The sequence below is a fragment of the Myodes glareolus genome, chromosome 4, assembly GCF_982192425.1.
Source record: "Myodes glareolus chromosome 4, mMyoGla1.1, whole genome shotgun sequence".
In the NCBI taxonomy this organism is placed as follows: Eukaryota; Metazoa; Chordata; class Mammalia; order Rodentia; family Cricetidae; genus Myodes; species Myodes glareolus.
The window spans coordinates 69,569,887-69,587,350 of NC_142029.1; the positions used below are offsets into that span (position 1 = coordinate 69,569,887).

Consider the following 17,464-nt stretch of genomic DNA (forward strand, 5'->3'; position numbering starts at 1 on the left):
AACAGAAAGCATGTTTGCATTTAAAACTGTAAACATATGTTGAGAACTAATTAAGTTTGGCTGTTTTGATAATTCAGTTGAATGTTCTGTACCCATTGCTGTGTTTTATTGTTAGTTACAAAGGCAAAGACGTCACATACTCCTAATCCTTGGAAGGAGCTCCACCCTCGTAGGTCATGAATTCCAAGCTGTTCTCCACAGGAGTGTTGATTGCTGATCAGCCAAGCTCTTTACTTGAGTCTATAGTATATGGAGCAATATTCAGGAGATGAGCTGAAAGGGTCCTTATTGCATTTACTTGTAATAAACAGTATTTCTTTCTCTTCTTCTTGTGTGGTATGTGAAGGTGTTTCTGTGTGTTTCAGACAAGGTCTTGCTAGATAGTCCAGGCAAGCCTTATACTTGTCATCCTCCAGCCTCAGTGTCCTGAATGATGAGTCTACATGCGTGCACCACTGTGCCTGGCTTCCAACAGGCACATCATTTGGGAACTAACTTATCCTCAAAATGATCAGATGAGGAAAAGAGGGCACTCATTATTTTTCTAATTTTACACATGGAGGGTCTAAGCCATTATCATTCTTATACAGGACTGTATAAGACAGGAATGTATATCATTCTTATACAGGACACTGAGGGACAGTGCCGTGATTAAAATTGGGAACTGGCAAGATACAGAGTCATTTGAATAGTTAAAAAGAAAAATCTCCCACGATGTGCTCGGCTTCACAACAATCCCCACCCAACTCTGGCTCAGCACCTAGTCCCCAGCACCCAGTACCTACACAGAACCTGGGTGTAGAGTCACTTTCTCCTCAAGCTCTGGTTCTGGGGGTGAATGTGTTGTGTGACTTCCAACCTGCTGGGGCCCTTTGGCAGGTGAGGCCAAAGACAAACAACACAGGGAATTAAACGCTCATCCCTGCACTTCATCCACTGGAACACACAGAAGAAACAAATTCCAAGACACATACATGGGGTACAGTCATACACACAGGCAAAACAATGTTTTAAGTAAACATTTAAAAGAATTTCATGGGTCTTTGAATGGAGACATTATATATATCTTTGAATTGTAGCATTTATAGCACTGTAAACCGCAGGCGTGTTTTATTTTGCTCTTAAGAACTTAAAGAGTTATAACATTCATTCTACAAGGAGCAGCGGGGCTAACAAGGTGGTACAGCTGGTAAAGACACTTACCACCAACCCTGGTGACCTGAGGTGGGTCCTTGGGATCCACAAGGTAGAAGAAGTAATTTCCACAAGCTAACCTCACCCAGAACCACATACATACATATGTACACCTACACCCATACACCACACACACACACACACACACACACACACAGAGAGAGAGAGAGAGAGAGAGAGAGAGAGAGAGAGAGAGAGAGAGAGAGAGAGAGAGAAGAAAAGAGGAAGGAAAAGAACAGGAGGCAGGAGGAGGGAGAAGGCAGCAGCAGAGGAAGTGGCAGCAGCGGGGAGGGGCAGCATGCACTAGTATGGAAGCAATTACTTTACCAAGGCAAGTGGTTACTATGGCATCCTTGCCCAGAAGGAAGAGACATCCTGCCATTTCAAACAAACGCAAATCCTGGGGCAACTTAGAAGGGATGCTTCAGCAGGGGCTACGCACCTGTTCAAGGCGGGTCTCCCCTCTTCTTTTATTATGAAGTTGAAGGTAAGAGTCTGGTTTAGGAGTCGGTAATCCCAAAGTCAGCTTGTTTTTTTCCACAAAATATTGTTTGGACTTCCTTCTCCGGGGCCCCCGTGATCCCGGCAGGAAAACTTCGTTGTGTGAACTTGAGCTTTTTAGGTACCGGGAGAGGTTGCTGGACTTCTCCTCCTGGTCACTGTCACTTAGTTCTGAAAGGGACTCGTTTCGATGGGTGCCACACTCATAGTTTGGGCTTAGGAACTCGCTTCCAAGCAAGGAGGCTTCGCTCTGAGGACTCCTCTTCCCTTTGCTGTTCCCTGCGGAGAGTCCCATTGATGGCTCCCTGGAAGGGTAGAGCGGAGCCAGAGGCAGGCTTTCTGAAGAGCTGTCCGCAGACCCTGGCAAGGCTTCCATAGCCAATGGCTGCACCTCCTCTCTCTTATCCTTCCAATTGGGATCATATCGGAGGTCTGAATATTTGTCTTCTACGTGACGCTGGCTGTCGAAAGCAGAAAAGAAACAAGATGTCCTTAATTATGGTGAATCCCCCAGGGGTTTGCCCTAACGGGACAGTCCCCAACTGAGAAAGGCCCATTATAAAGTTCACAAAATAATAAATAAATGAACTCACTCATTCTATTTACTTTATCATTTTTATTCAAACTCAACCTCGGTTTCTGTCCTCTAACTTCCCTTTTGCTATCTGGATGGTGAAGGTGCCTCTAAGACTCAAATTAGAACCACAGAAGAGGTCTAATTACCCAAGTTCATTGAAATCTGTCGCAAAAATGGACACCACCTAAATTCTAAAAGCAGGAAAGCAGACGCAAATGAAACATCTGCAGCTTTAAGGCAGCATGTCTCTACGGTTCAGAGTCCTATTACTCAGGCATCACGATGATGATAGAAGTACAGTTCACACTGGCCAGTGGGCTCGTAGTTCAGTCTGTCCCCAGCATTAGGCATGGCGGAGCACCCTGGTAGTCCCAGCACTGAAAGATGGAGGCGGTGGGAGAATCAGAAGTTCAAGGTCATCCTTGGCTAAAAGGCGGATTGAAGGTCAAGCTGGGATATGTGAAACTCTGTCTCAAAAAAAAAAATGGAAGAATAGAGGGGGCTGGAGGGAGGAAAAAAAGAAAGAAAGGAAGGAAGGAAGGAAGGAAGGAAGGAAAGAAGGAAGGAAAGAAGGAAGGAAGGAAGAAAGAAAGAAAGAGAAACTCAACAATTTACACCTTAGCTGGTTATATGCACATTTGGATATTTCTCTCTAGTACCTAGTATCGCCTTGAATTTCTCACCTCAGGAGGAAAGCCAGGTTTTTATCTCAATTGAATGTCTACACAGACTCATCTTTCTTTCCAGGAATTGTGGTTTTCCCTTCCTCTTATCCATAGATTTTTACCAAATGTTCCACCAGAAAAATCCACCAGGCTTAGACTCAGACTGACTTAGAGTATCTTGGCTGTTAGGGCCACACACACAAACCTCAGAGGACAGGTCAGCCTGAGCCTCAAGTTCTAGGACAGTCTCTCGTAATTAAGGTTAAGCACGTGGTCCTGTCTGAAGGAAGTAAACTAGACCCCAAATAAAGTCTTCCCTTCTGCCTGTGAGAGTCTCAATTTGTAAAGTAGTCCTCTAGTCTTAACTGAAAAAGAAAAAAAAAATAAAGAAAGCTGGTAATATGGCATATTTAATGGCCTCTTTGATCTTCAGAAGCTAAATGGGAGAGATTTTTTTCCTTGCTGAGGACAGTGGATGCAATCCTCTAATCAAAAAGAAAATGTAAATCACTCAGCTTTTTATGCTATTTGATATTCCCGTTTACAGAGGACAGAATTTTATGCTGGGTAAACAAACTAATGGTCTCTATAATGCTAATTTCCCCATCTTAATGTGGACCTAGAACTCTTTGATTCGATGTAAAGCAAATACTGGACAAGAAGCAGACACTCGTCAGCTTTACTAAGTTGTCATTGCGAGTTTTTCAGCTGTCCTAAGAAGGTGGGAAACCTGTGGATGCAGGCAGCATCTCCTTTTCCTAGGTGGGCTCTTCTCCAGCAAAACTGCACAGGGAGAATGGTCCGTCTCTCAGGAAATGAGTTCTCCCACAGTGACACCACAAGATGGCCTGTCAGGGCCAAGACGGGTCGGTCCCTCCTACAGGCTGTCTGCCCTAAAAACTCATGTATTTGGCCACTGGGCCTTTGGCCTTTCATTTTCGAAGGGGGTTTGTCTCAAATGAGGTTGTATTTCTTCCACTTCTCAAGGCTGACTAAAGACTGCCAGGAAGCTGTTATCTTAAAGTGCTCTGCACACGCTCATTAACTGCTCACTGTGATGGTGTTCTCGTCGAGCTAAGGTCCTGGGCAGCAGGGACAGTGGTAGGCCTTCCTTTCCTAATCTCTGCCTTAGTACAGGCAGTGTTCTAGGACCTCTAAGCTAACCGCCTCTAGAATAAATAACTGGCTCTCCATAAATACCCAACACAAATACAGCAGTTGATATTTATTTTTAAAAAGTAATAACATAATTAAAATCTTAACATTAAGATGCTTCTTGCACTGGGGCAAATTAGTGGATGATTTTAGGGTTTATCTCACACTGAGTGACCTAAGGTTCAATTGCAGCTGTTTATATGGCGAAGACGGCTCAATTATTATCTTCAAGCAAATACAACTTTAAAGAAACAAGAGCTGTATTTCCACATCCGTGGTTTAACGGGAAGGAAAAACTGGATCTAACTTTATTCTGTTATTCATTAGCTCACTGCTGGATTTGACAAGTGTTTCCTGAGCACCCACTAGGCTGGGAGACACGTGACTAAGTGGCACAGTATTGGGGAAACAAAGAAAACCAGCAATGAACACTGCAGAGTGACGCCTGCTCTGCTGGTGACCACGGGGTCACCTGGACTCAGGAGGGACCATGCCTGCTTCTCAAGAGGTTGGGGAGAACTCTCTGCAGGAAGCCATGGCCTCCCCCTAAGGCTGAGGAAATGAGTACCAGGCTGAGAGAACAGCGGGAAGAGGCGTGGAGGGGACAGAACAGTGTTGCTTTTTGAGAACAGACGCTCTGCACAGAAGGGGAGGGAGAGGGGAGGAAGGCCAAGGCTCGAGCTCAAGGTTAGCTAGAGGTCGGATGTGCAGGGACCTCATAACTCTGGAAGAATTTGAGCTTTGCTAAATTATCTTTCTTAGTGCTTAATTACAGACAGAAGACTAGTAGCTTATTAGGGACAGCAAAGGGATGAGCTTCAGGTCAGCCTCACACACACACTCTTTTGAAGATAGTTTTGAACAGTCTTCTTGGTGATCAAATGGGGCATCACTGGGCTGGAGGGATGATGACTCTGTGGCTCTTACAGAGGACCTGGGGTTCGGTTCCTAGGACCCACATGATGGCTTATAATCATCTAGAGTCAATGGCGATCCATATTCAATTGTTCAATAATATCTACAAATCCACTCCAATCTTGCTATCCTGTGAGCCTAAGATACCGGGTAACGGTTTTTTTTTTTATTTATTTATTTATTTTTTATTTTTTATTTTTTATTTTTTTTTGCAAAGGCAGTTGCTATAGTTAGGGTTTTAAATGCACCAGAGAGGCCCATGTGTGGACGGTTTGGTCTCCAGCTTGTGACGTACTGAGAAGTGGTTGAACCTTCAGAAGATGGAGCCTCATGGGGACGCTAAGTCACTGGAGCTGCGCCCTTTGGGCTGCTAGAACTTTGCTTTCTCTTTGCTTCTTGGAATCCACGGGGTGAATAGGCCTTCCCTCACAGGTGCTCCTGCCTCGATATTGGCACAGGCCTAAGGAAGCAGGGTCAAGAGCCGTGAAAGTATGAGTCCAGAGATGGCGCCTCCTTTCAAGGTGTCTATTTCTAGCACCTCGTCATGGTCACGGAAAGATAACACAGAGGCATTCGATATGTGAAGGGAATGTATTCGCCTCTTTTCACCTTGTGATGACATGGGAAACACTGGAGCACTCCGATTGCTCACAGCACTGAACTGGCATCAAACAGTGATGGCAGCCAGCCAGCTGCGTACATGCTGCCTTCTTTCCCTGCGCAGTGACGTAGCGTCTTCCGGTTCCGGGAGACGCTACAGTGGAGTGTGCAAGGAGCCAGCTCTAGAACAGAATCGCTTGCCCTTAACTTCTGGCGCCACTCATCACTTTGTGAGTGTTTGTGTAACTTCTGTGCAGGCACAGAGTAAGGAGGGAGCGAACAGCAGCCCAGAGAGCGCAGCAATGAGCTCTCTCTGGGTTTTGCTCACTGCCAGCTCCACTCAGTCTCCAGGACATAGCACAGTTGTTGGACTACACTTCCTGCTGATGGAGCTCAAGGGATCATTGTCTCCCCAAGGGATTAAGATATTTGAAGGGCACGAGGCTCTAAATGGTGTCCTAGTGGCCTGAAAGACATAACACCCATTAAAATTGGATTTTTAGTCAAAACTTAGGTTCTGTGGGAAATGTCTGAACCATAATTTAGGAAATGGGTTTAAGAAATATCAGTGAATCCACATGACAAAATATTTTAACAACCACTAAAACTTGGTAAGGGAGATACAAGTAAGAGAATTAAATTTTTCTGTACCTTCCAGAAAACCCATAACTTGGAGGCCCTAACAGATTGCCTTTTTTTTTTTTTTTAAAGAAATGGCAACTTGGAAGATCATCATACGTACAGAGCTCCATGTTTTAAGCAGAAACTAGACAATATGGAAGGGGCTAAGTACAAACGAGAAGAGACTGGGTTGCTGAGAGACTTGTTTCTGAATCAACTGTCAGAAGGGAAGCACCAGGAAAAGTGTGGATTATACAGAACCAAAACCAAAACAACCATGGTTCCCATGAAAGCTCAGTGCCATCTACACCGGCAATTGCTGTCTCCAAACATCCCCTTCGCCCTTTCAAATGGAAGGCACGGTGAAACTGATGGGGGGCTTTATGTTTTTATGTGTTTATTTTTTTTCAAAATCATGTGCATGAGAACCTGCAATGCTTCCCAGAAATAAATCGAATTGTTGAAACAGAACATGATACTAAAGGACCCCATTGTCCCGAGCTCGCCTGCTAAGAAGCCCGATTGTGTTTTGCAGCCTGGGTCAACACACAGGGACAAAATGAGTGTGAAGTGCTCTTTCGCGGACAATCATCCGCACACAAAACAGGCTCCTCTTCCCCTCCTCATCCGACAGGAAGGTCACATAGACAATGAGAACTCAACTCCTTTGTTACCCTTCAGACAACAGATGTCGGGGCTCCTCTTCAGAGGCTCGGGTTAGAAATAGACGCAGAGAGGAGAAGGAGTTGGGCGAGGGCGGGGGAGCATCTCTCATGCGTTCAGTGGGGTTTTGCTGCCTTTAATGGACTATGTTTGAGTCCGTGCTGTGATAACTTCAAACAAAATAAAATCAAATCTCCATTTAATGAAGAGCCTCATACTCAGTTTGTATTCAATCAAAAAATTACTAAAATTAGAGCATGTTTCTACTTCAATTAACATCCTTTGCACTCACAATAAAATATTCAATAACTGGCCATTTTGCCTGTTGAGTGGAATAAAAGCAAAGCCCTCGTCGGTTAGCTGTCACTTATTTGCCACTTTATGCTAAGCAGGCAGTTAGATTGAAACCGCACATATTAATACTGATTTAGGTTTTATTTAATCCTTTGAAACAGAATAATTATTCCCAATTTATATGCCATTAAATCTTTTATGCACACGAGCAGCAAATTCAGTTTTTGTTTCAGGGTAGAGTTTGTGCTGCTTTCTAAAGGAACCACAAACACGGCTGTCTCTGACGGCCCCTAAATCCTGCCTCATCTCGCTCTTCTTATCCATGGCTTTTAAGGAAATAAAATAATAAAGAATATTATTTTATACTATTATAAAGAATAATAAGGAAATAAAATAAAATAAGGAAATAAAACAAATCCAAAAGATTAAAAAGTCACTTTTGCAGATATGAAGTAAAGTGTTTCCACAGATATACTTTGTGGAGATCATTTGTAACCCACAATTTTCTGTTTAATGGAGTCATTTATTTTACTTAAATAATTAAACGTTTTAATAGAAAAATAATAGCTTAATGAATTGAAGGTAAAACCTGTCTATAGAACACACTCAAGTGAAGGGGTTAATTGTTATGTAGTGAACTTTGTTTACAGCAATTACATTATTTAGATAAATTTGACCCAACCCCCCCTTTTTTTTTCTCAACAACACATTTGTGTTCTTTTGTTACTGTTTTGTTTGGTTTGTGACAGGGCCTCTCCACATAGCCCTGGTTCTTATCCTAGTGTTCATTATGCCGACCAGACTGACTTTGAACTCACAGAGATCCACTTGCCTCTGCCTCCCAAAGGCTGGGATTAAAGACATGCCCCACTAGACTGTGCTTCAACAACAGATTTGTGACTGCTATAACCAGGCATTTGAGTCAGGTTATTGCTAGGACCAATTTTAATTCAAGGTGAACCTGTGAATAAAGGGAAGATAAGTTATCTAAAGGGCACTAGAGTGCTAGTGCTCTTGGCGTGAAACCCTAGCTCCTCACTTCTACTGAGACGCCGCTTGCGCAGAAGGAGGGCTACACTGGCACAAGAAATGCCGGGTTGTTACAGTAGTCTTGATCAGGATTCTGCTGAATCCCGTTAGGGAAAGGCTTCTCCTGGTCAATGGAGTCTACTGCTGGTCTGGGTATGAACCTAACATTCCAAGCTACTCAAAACATAAGAGTCAATCCAGTTGGGTCAGTCAGTCATCTGGCTAAGGAACCAATCCTCAGGAAGGCGAATTCCCTTAATGCCATGTTAAGAAGAACAATTATCCCTTTAATGAGATAATGTGCCTTTCCTTCCCAGAAACATTGATTTTCATGCAGAAACTGTAGGCCTGCCATGAGGCTCTGTTAAGTTTGTCTATTGATTTTCCCATGATGTTAAATATAAATTCCAATACCATTAATCTGATATTTAAAATGTAAAATATATATTGTCTAAAAGAGGCATAAATACCCTCAAAGTCTTAAAAGTTCAGGCTCTGACCTCCTGAAACTGAGAAACTTCTGTAAAGCAAAGGACACAGTCAATAAGACAAATAGGCAGCCTACTGAATGGGAAAAGATCTTCACAAATTCCACGTCAGACAAAGGACTGATATCCAAAAGATATAAAGAACTCAAGAAATTAGACATCAAAATTCCAAATAATCAAATTAAAAAATGGGGTACAGATCTAAACAGAGAATTCTTAACAAAAGAATCTCAAATAGCCAAAAGATACTTAAGAAAATGTTCAACATCCTTAACCATCAGAGAAATGCAAATTAAAATGACTCTTGAGATTCCATCTTACACCAATCAGAATGACTAAGAGCAAAAACACCAATGATAGCCTATGCTGAAGAGGATGGGGTGTAAGGGGAACACTCATCCATTGCTGGTGGGAGTGCAAACTTGTACAACCACTCTGGAAATCAATATGGCTGTATCTCAGAAAATTGGGAATCAACCTACCTAGGGACCCAGCAATACCACTCTTGGGCATATACTCAAAGGATGATCAATCATATTACAAGGACATTTGTTCATTTATATTCATAACAGCATTCTTTGTAATAGCCAGAACCTGGAAACAACCTAGATGCCCCTCAACCAAAGAATGGATAAAGAAAATGTGGTACATTTACACAATGGAGTACTACTCAGCGGTAAAAAACAATAACATCTTGAAATTTGCATGCAAATGGATGGAACTAGAAAAAAACCATCCTGAGTGAGGTAACCCAGATCCAGAAAGATGAACATGATATGTCCTCACTCATAAGTGGATTCTAACTGTAAAGCAAAGGTAAACAACACTATAGTCCACAGCCCAAGAGAAGCTAAGTAATAAGGTGAACCCTAAGAGAGACATATAGATCCCCCTGGGAAGAGGAAATAGACAAGATTTTCTGACAAAAGCTCCTGGGAGCATGGGGGTGAGGGGAAAAGGGAGGGCAGAAGGGGAGGAGGAGGGGAGAAGAAAAAGGGAAGAACTTGAGGGAATGGGATAGTCGAGATGGAGGAAGGACAGAGATGAGAGCAAGGAAGGAGATGTCTTGATTGAGGTAGCCATTATGGGGCTAGCAAGAAACCTGGCATGAGAGAAATTCCCAGGAATCCACAGGGATGACCCCAGTTCAGACCCTATGCAATAGAGGAGAGAGTGGCTGAACTGGCCTTGCCCTCTCTGGGGCAGGTGGAGGAATGGGAAGAGGGGAGGGAGTGGGAACTAGGATTGGTATGTAAAATGGTAAAAAGATAGTTTGTTTTCTTTTTAAAAAAATAATATTAAAAAAAGAAAAAAAAGTTGAGGCCCTGACTCAGAAAGGTGTAATTTCCTTTTTTCCTTTTTTTTTCTATCAATTTCTTTTAGTTGTTAGCCAGAGCATAAATACTCTTTCTCTGGTACTTTGGGCTTTTCTTTTTTTAACTTTCTCGCTGAAGTTCCCTCCCTTTTGCTCTGTAGCTGCTTCCTGAACTTCTATGCCTAACTCAAAAAGGTATAGCCTTTCCCTCTTATTGACTTTTATCTATCTATCTATCTATCTATCTATCTATCTATCTATCTATCTATCTATCTATCTACCTACCTACCTACCTACCTACCTACCTACCTACCTACCTACCTACCTATCTATCTATCTATCTATCTATCTATCTATCTATCTATCTATCTATCTATCTATCTTTATTTCATGTGTGTGTTCTACTCGCATACAATGCCTGACAACGCCAGAAGAGGGCATCAGATCCCCTAGAGCTGGGATTAGGTTTGTGAGGCACCATGTGTGCTCTGGAAAACCAACCCCAGGTCCTCTGCAAGAGCAGTTAAGTGCTCTTAATTGCTGTGCCACCTCTCCAGACCCTTTCCTCCTCCTCTTCTTCCTCTTCTTCCTCTTTCTCCTCCCCCTTCACAAGAAAGATGCAGGCCCCCACTATTTCCGGTAAGTGTGGTACAGCATTTGGAGCTACAGTGAGAGTTTATGGCGAGCTTTGTGGACATTTTCTATGGGAAGTTTGAGTGTTCTTGTTAGTCACCAAAACAATGGTGAAAAGTAAAACCTTTCTCTTGGTTCTTTCTTTTTTTAAGTTTTTCTAGACAGGGTTTCTCTGTGTAGCTTTGGTGCCTATTCTGGAACTAGCTCTTGTACATCAGGCTGGCCTTGAACTCATGGAGATCCGCCAGTTTCTGCCTCCTTAGTGCTGGGATTAAAGGCGTGCCTTGAACTTCTTATTATCTGAGAATGAATTTTGGATCCTCCTGACTCACACTCCTTAGTCTTGGGATTACAATATGCACCACCACACCCAGTTTCTGCAGTACTGGGGATTGAACCCCAGACTTTGTGCATCCTGGGCGAGCCACATCTGTAGCCCAAGACATCAGCTCTTAAGACTTTTGGGTATTTATACCTTCTTTAGACAGTGTACATTTTACAGTTTAAACGTCAGATTAATGGTATCGGAATTTCTACTTGATATCATGGAAAAAAGAACAGACAGGTCTTACTCTGTGTTGCCTTGAATGAGCATTGGCACAGTAGGCTCATATATTTATGTGCTTGGTCCCTAGCTGGTGGAATTGTTTGGGGAAGGGTTCGGAAATGTAGCCTTGTTAGAAGAGGTGGGTTTTGAGGTTTCACCCGCTCATGCCAGGCCTAGCCTCTCTCTGCCACAAACTTGTAGATCAGATGTAGGCTCTCGGCTACTGCTCCAGTGCCACGGCTGCCTGTCTGCTGTCGTGCTCTCTGCCATGATGGTCATGGACTCAGACTCTGAAACTGTAAGGAGACCCCCAGTTAAAGGATGTTTTAAATAAGTCCCCTCAGTTGCAGTGTCTCTTCTCAGCAATAGAAAAGTAACTAAGACGCCCTGTGGCCAGGCTTTGTCACTGACTCATCAATGGTATGAGCTTCAGCAAATCTATTTTTCTAGGTCATGGCTCCACCTTTTGAATAGCAGGAAAACTGGCTGACTCCCAGGCTCTAAAAGTTCTAAGAATCTATCACTGGATGAGTTAGGGTGGGATTATTGTGCAAAACTTTGAGATGCTAGTAAGTTTGAGGAAAACCACTTAATTTAAATGCAATATGTTAAAAATTATACTAACAAGATTACAGTAACTAAAACTAAAATGCATTTAACTGGACTTGATAACCCGCAGTGGGAATCTCAGCATTTAAGAAGGACTTCCACGAGTTCAAACCCAGCCTAAGTTACCCTGTGAGACTCTACATCAAATGACCAGATGGCCCCACAAAGAAAGGCGTTCGATCCTCCTGACCCATGTGACAGAAGAAGAGAACTAAGCCCCAAAAGATGTCTTTTGATTTTTGTGACTGCACCCTGATATGTGTGCTCTCCACACAAATAAATTACTACCTTTTAAAAAAAATGAGATTGAAAATTATCCTAATCAAAGTTTTCTATATTTTTCAACTTACAAGCAAGTGGAAATAGGTCATAAATTGAACTATCCCTTTGTAACTTGCTATAATCTTCTTGATAAACTCACAGGATTGTGGGTAATAAATTGTACCTTCTTAGGTGTTTTTTAACTGACTATTTATTTGAGTACAAAAACATACAGCAGTTTTGAGATAAATGAGTAAAGAACTAGCAGATATCTCTGGGGGCAACAGTGGAGAGCCCCCATGAGCCTCCAAAGCTTTAGCGTTTCTGGCAGGAGCTTGGCCTTTAATAGACACAATCCATGCTCTAACATGCTCCTGACTTTCTCTATGACAATCCACCTGCTGGGATGGCACCACACCCACTCCGAGGAACGCATCAGGGTTTAACTAAGAAGAAGTTAGTGAGCCGACGAATGAATGTAGAGCGGAAACAGCTAAAAAGCACCACTCTGGTATAGCTATTTCCCAGATGGTTTGGAATAAATAAGGTTTTAACTTTTATCTCTACTCCCCAAATCATTTAAGATCCCTAGAATGTGGTATACAGGGCAATACAGTCAAAGAGATTGCCCAACTGATGACCTTAAAATTGAAAGTTTGCCTATTGACAGACCATAGAAATTAACATAGATGAATGACATCAGAAATGAACCAGAATGAAAGCTAATTCCTGGACCTTCTGGAATGGTCTTCATGTTCCTAGAACATTTGAACCAGCCTTAAATGTCTTTCTTAGATTCCAAGCTGCTGAAAAAAAAAAAAAGCCGGGCGGTGGTGGCGCACACCTTTAATCCTAGTACTCGGGAGGCAGAGGCAGGCAGATCTCTGTGAGTTCGAGGCATCCTGGTCTACAAGAGCTAGTTCCAGGACAGGCTCCAAAAGCTACAGAGAAACCTTGTCTTGAAAAACCAAAAAAAAAAAAAAAAACAAAAAAAAACCAAAAAAAAACCCAAAAAAACCAAAAACTACAACCCTTATAAGGAACATGAGTCTGTCTCAATTTAAATATTTCCCAGGTTCTAGAAAGCAGCTGGAGGGAAAGAAGAAAGGAGAAGAGCTGGAGAAATCTGAAAGGAAAGAAAGCTCCCGATACTTGACCATCACTTCTCTACTCAACAGTGCTTGTTTTGACTGTTCAATACTCATTTTCAAGCCCTAGAATTCATCACTCAATACTTTCCTGATTTTTGTATTATTACTAGAAGCAACATACTTTAAAGCATCCAAGAGGAGGGGAGGAGGAGAAATGTATCCTATAACACAGTTAAAAAATGTTGATTATTACCAAGTCAGTCCCCCACTCCTTCCCAACAGTTCTTGAATGCTTAACTGAAGCTAGTAATGGCTCATCATGTTACCTGACCCCCGCTCACACCTACCTAGGTCACGGAGCATCCATAGGTAGGCCACAAGCCTTCTGCATACTGACACTGTGCTCTCCAGGTGAGATGGGAGAAAACCCCCACAGAGCACTCTAGCAGAAGCATGGCTGTGTCTCAGGGGAACTACTTAAGAATAGGGGTTGATGTCCCCTGACCTCACTGCCCGATGAGAAGTACAGTAAATGTCTTCTTATTCAGAGGACTCAGTAGCCTTTAGACAACTGTATTGCTTTATAAAAATGCATAATTACACATGCACATTTACCCTGGCTTCAGTTTAGTCCATCCTGAGAGTGTTCCAGCTTCAGTCTTTATGTCTCTGCGATTATTCTCTCTCTGTGACTCTCTGTGTCTCTCTGTGTCTGTCTCTGTCTCTCTGTCTCTCTGTCTCTCTGTCTCTCTCTCTCTCTCTCTGTGTGTGTGTGTGTGTGTGTGTGTGTGTGTGTGTGTGTGTGTGTGTGTACATCTCAATCAGGGCAGGTGTGGAGGTCAGGGGACACTTTGTGGGAGTTGATCCTCTCCTTCCCCCATGTGGGTCCAGAGGATTCACACTTAGCTCCCCAGGCTTGCTAGCAGGTGTTTTTACCTGCTCAGCCATCTCAACAGCCCTGTCCTTAATGTTTTACTAGTTGGTAAAGTGGAATCCATGATTGCATATTTCATTTTACTGCACTGGCTAATTCACTTCACGTGTGTGTGGGTGCACACTTCTGCACATGTGGGAGTCAGAGAACAGCTTGTGGGAGTCAGTTCTTTCCTCCTCCTATGTGGGTCTTGGGGACCAAATTCAGGTCATCAGATTTGGTGCTAAGGAAGTGCCCGATGGTAAGACATTTTAGACCCATGATTACACAGTCACAATTAGAGCCCTGAGTTGAGTCATCTGAGCAGCTTATGGGCTCTGCACATGTTGGGGAGCCTCAGTTTCTTAATCTGCAAAGTAATGGGGAAGATGCTCCAGGCGGGGAATCACATGTGAGGTTCACCTGTGTGAAGTCCTAAGTTTACTCCCTAGTAGCATACTAAGCACTAAGTTTTTAAAATTAAATTAAGCCAGTCTAGAAGTACTGACTAAGATAGAGGAAATACATATAAAGCAAGTAGATTCACAACTGGAAGAATTATATAAGTATTCCTATAAACAAGACCTTATTAAGCACATACACTAGGTACTGGATGGCTTCTTTCTTTCTTTCTTTCTTTCTTCCTTTCTTTCTTTCTTTCAATGCACACGACTTCAGAAGGCTTCAGGACTAAAGGGGTTATTTCTGACATCCTGGTATTACATTGATCTGCTTCTTCATGAGTGCCGAGTGTCATGAGGCTCACTCTGGAGTGGGGCTTAAGGATTATCACATGATGATCCTCTCTCCACTCTTGATTCATTCACCACTGTCAATGGTGCTCCAATTTCCATTAAGTAAAGGGTTTTCTCTACTCCATGGGCCCTGAACTGTGGTTTTGACATCTGGAGGTTCTAGTCACATCAAAACTTAAGTGTGAGGCTAAGTGATTTGTCAGGCAGCTTTTAAAATGATTGCTTATCAAAGCAAGAAGAAAGGTTTGTCTTGGTTTAAGACCAGGCTTGGACTAATTTTTGTTTTGAACTACAATCCCCAGAATGCCATCTACCTTGCAGAAATGAAAGCCTCCTTCAATTTTGTATTGAGAGCCCAAGATCAATTTATTTGTTCCATGGCACATAACTACTTAGATTTGAGTGAGAAAAAACCTATGAAAGGACTGTAGAACTAAAAGAAGGCAGAGAAAGGACTGATACCCAACCACGCTTGAATCGCATTTTTGAGACATTATTTGGACAAACCCTTCAGTTGTCTTTTCCTTTGTAGTGTGGAACTGGTTCTTTCACAGCCAGTCAATGGAGCAGTGCCTTCTAACAGGTACTAAGTGTAGTCTGTCTAACCCTGCCCTGCAGTTTACAGTCTATCACTAAACATCACCACAGCAGCGCAATTGGAGGAAAACCAAATTACCTAAGAGCCTCTGAACCAGAAGATAAAGAATCTAGCCACAATTTTAACTCTTTGGAGGTAAAACTTTCATTTTGAGATGTCTTATGTAGTAATCAAACTATCCCTGGGAAATTTGAACAAGGCTAAAATGTGGTGCCTGCTGAGCATGGTACAAAAAGAAGAAACTGTCCACAACTGGAGAGATTATTCAGTGGAGTCTTTTTTGTTGTTTTTGTTTTTGTTTTGTTTTTTGCTTGTTTCTTGAGACAGGGTTTCTCTGTAGCCTTGGAGCCTGTCCTGGCTTGTAGATCAGGTTGGCCTCAAACTCACAGAGAGTTTGCCTCTCTGCCTCTGCCTCCGGAGTTCTGGGATTAAAGGTGTGTGCCACCACTGCCCAGCAGAGAAGCATCGAGAAACAGAACCAAAAAAATACAGGTCCTCTCCCCAAAGGAGATCAGGGCTCCCATGAAGCGGGAACGCTTGACACGCCACGACGGCAAGGACAAGGAAGCTGGCCATCAAAGTTGCTTGGGAAGCACACATGGACCCAGACCCAAGGGCAAAGAGAAACCTGTTGGCACAGGCTGGGTTAGATGGGAAAAAGTACCCAGCAAGCCTCGGAGGAGACTGCAACTTAGAGAGTACTTTAATGTCACCCATTTAAGGACAGTGTATTCAGTGGAGTCTTGTCTTGGTCTCCTCATCTTAAAAATCATTTATACACTGCAGAAGACATGGGGAGTAGAAAGATGGCTAAGAGCACTTGCTGATTTTGCAGAGGACCTAGGTAAGATTCCCAGCACCCACATGGCAGTTTACAACCATCTCCAGCTCCCGGGGATCTTGACGTGGGAGTTCCCTCTGTATGTTGTGAATATCATTGCTTAAAAAAGGAACTGCTTTGGGCCTATAGCAGAGCTATAGGGGAACAGAGATAGGCAGGGAAAACTAAACTGAATGCTGGGAGAAAGGAGGCGGAGTCAGAGAGAAGTCATGTAGCCCCCGCCAGAGTCAGATGCTGGAACTTTAGCCAGTAAGCCACAGCCACATGGCGATACACAGATTAATAGAAATGGGCTAAATTAATATGTAAGAGGTAGCCAATAAGAAGCTAGAGCTAATGGGCCAAGCAGTGATTTAAATAATATGGTTTCTGGTGATTATTTCGGTTCTGGGCGGCTGGGACAAACAAACAGCCTCCTTCAAAAGGATCTGGCATCCTCTTGTGGCTTCTATGGAAACTGCACACATTGGTGTACATACATACATGAAGATAAAACACTCATCCATACAAAAAAGCATGAGAAACAACTGCAACAAATGACTTCCTTTCTGATGTCCTCATTTCTTTAAGTAAAACTATGACCACTTACTATCATGAAGACGACAGATCTCTCTCATTAGATCCAGGATGAGAACACAGAGTAGCAAGTCAGATTGCATGAGTGCTCTGCGCATGTACTCACTAGATCCAGGAGTGGGCGTTAAGGCAACATCCTGAAGCCTCACTGACAACCTTCAAGACAGGCTGACTCTAGTATCTACCTACCAGGACTCCACAGGATTAAACGAGGTGACATGCGAAGTATGGAGTATAATGACAGGCTCATGATAGAAGTTCTATGCATGGTAACTGTTATTACACTTAGTCAGTGGCTTTCTTTGCTTCTTCAATATCTGTGACTAATCTGTCACTGAGCTCTGTCAATTCTTTCATATATATATATATATATATATATATATATATATGAAATATGTATTTCTCAGATATATATCTCAGTTAAACATTCATCACAAAAACAAATCAACCAGGATGCTGGTGTCTACCTATGATCTTAAATAATCATACTATAACATCTCTAGACATTGGAATACCATGTAGCGTGAGGCAAGATCATAATTATAAGCACAGAAAAATATGCTATTTTATTAAATGAAATTAATCAGTCACTGAAGACTATGCCTAAATTGACCTTCTTTGGT

General features: G+C 42.6%; 1 protein-coding gene across 2 annotated transcripts in view; it reads right to left on the reverse strand.

Annotated features, from left to right (window-relative positions):
* The window catches only part of Jhy (junctional cadherin complex regulator), a 72,452-nt gene that overhangs the window by 48,115 nt on the left and 6,873 nt on the right, over nt 1-17,464 (reverse strand). For both annotated transcript variants that reach the window (XM_087905540.1, XM_087905539.1), the window contains exon 3: nt 1,637-2,156. In XM_087905540.1, the coding sequence (XP_087761666.1) occupies nt 1,637-2,156 (520 nt within the window). The remainder of the gene's footprint in view (nt 1-1,636; nt 2,157-17,464) is intronic.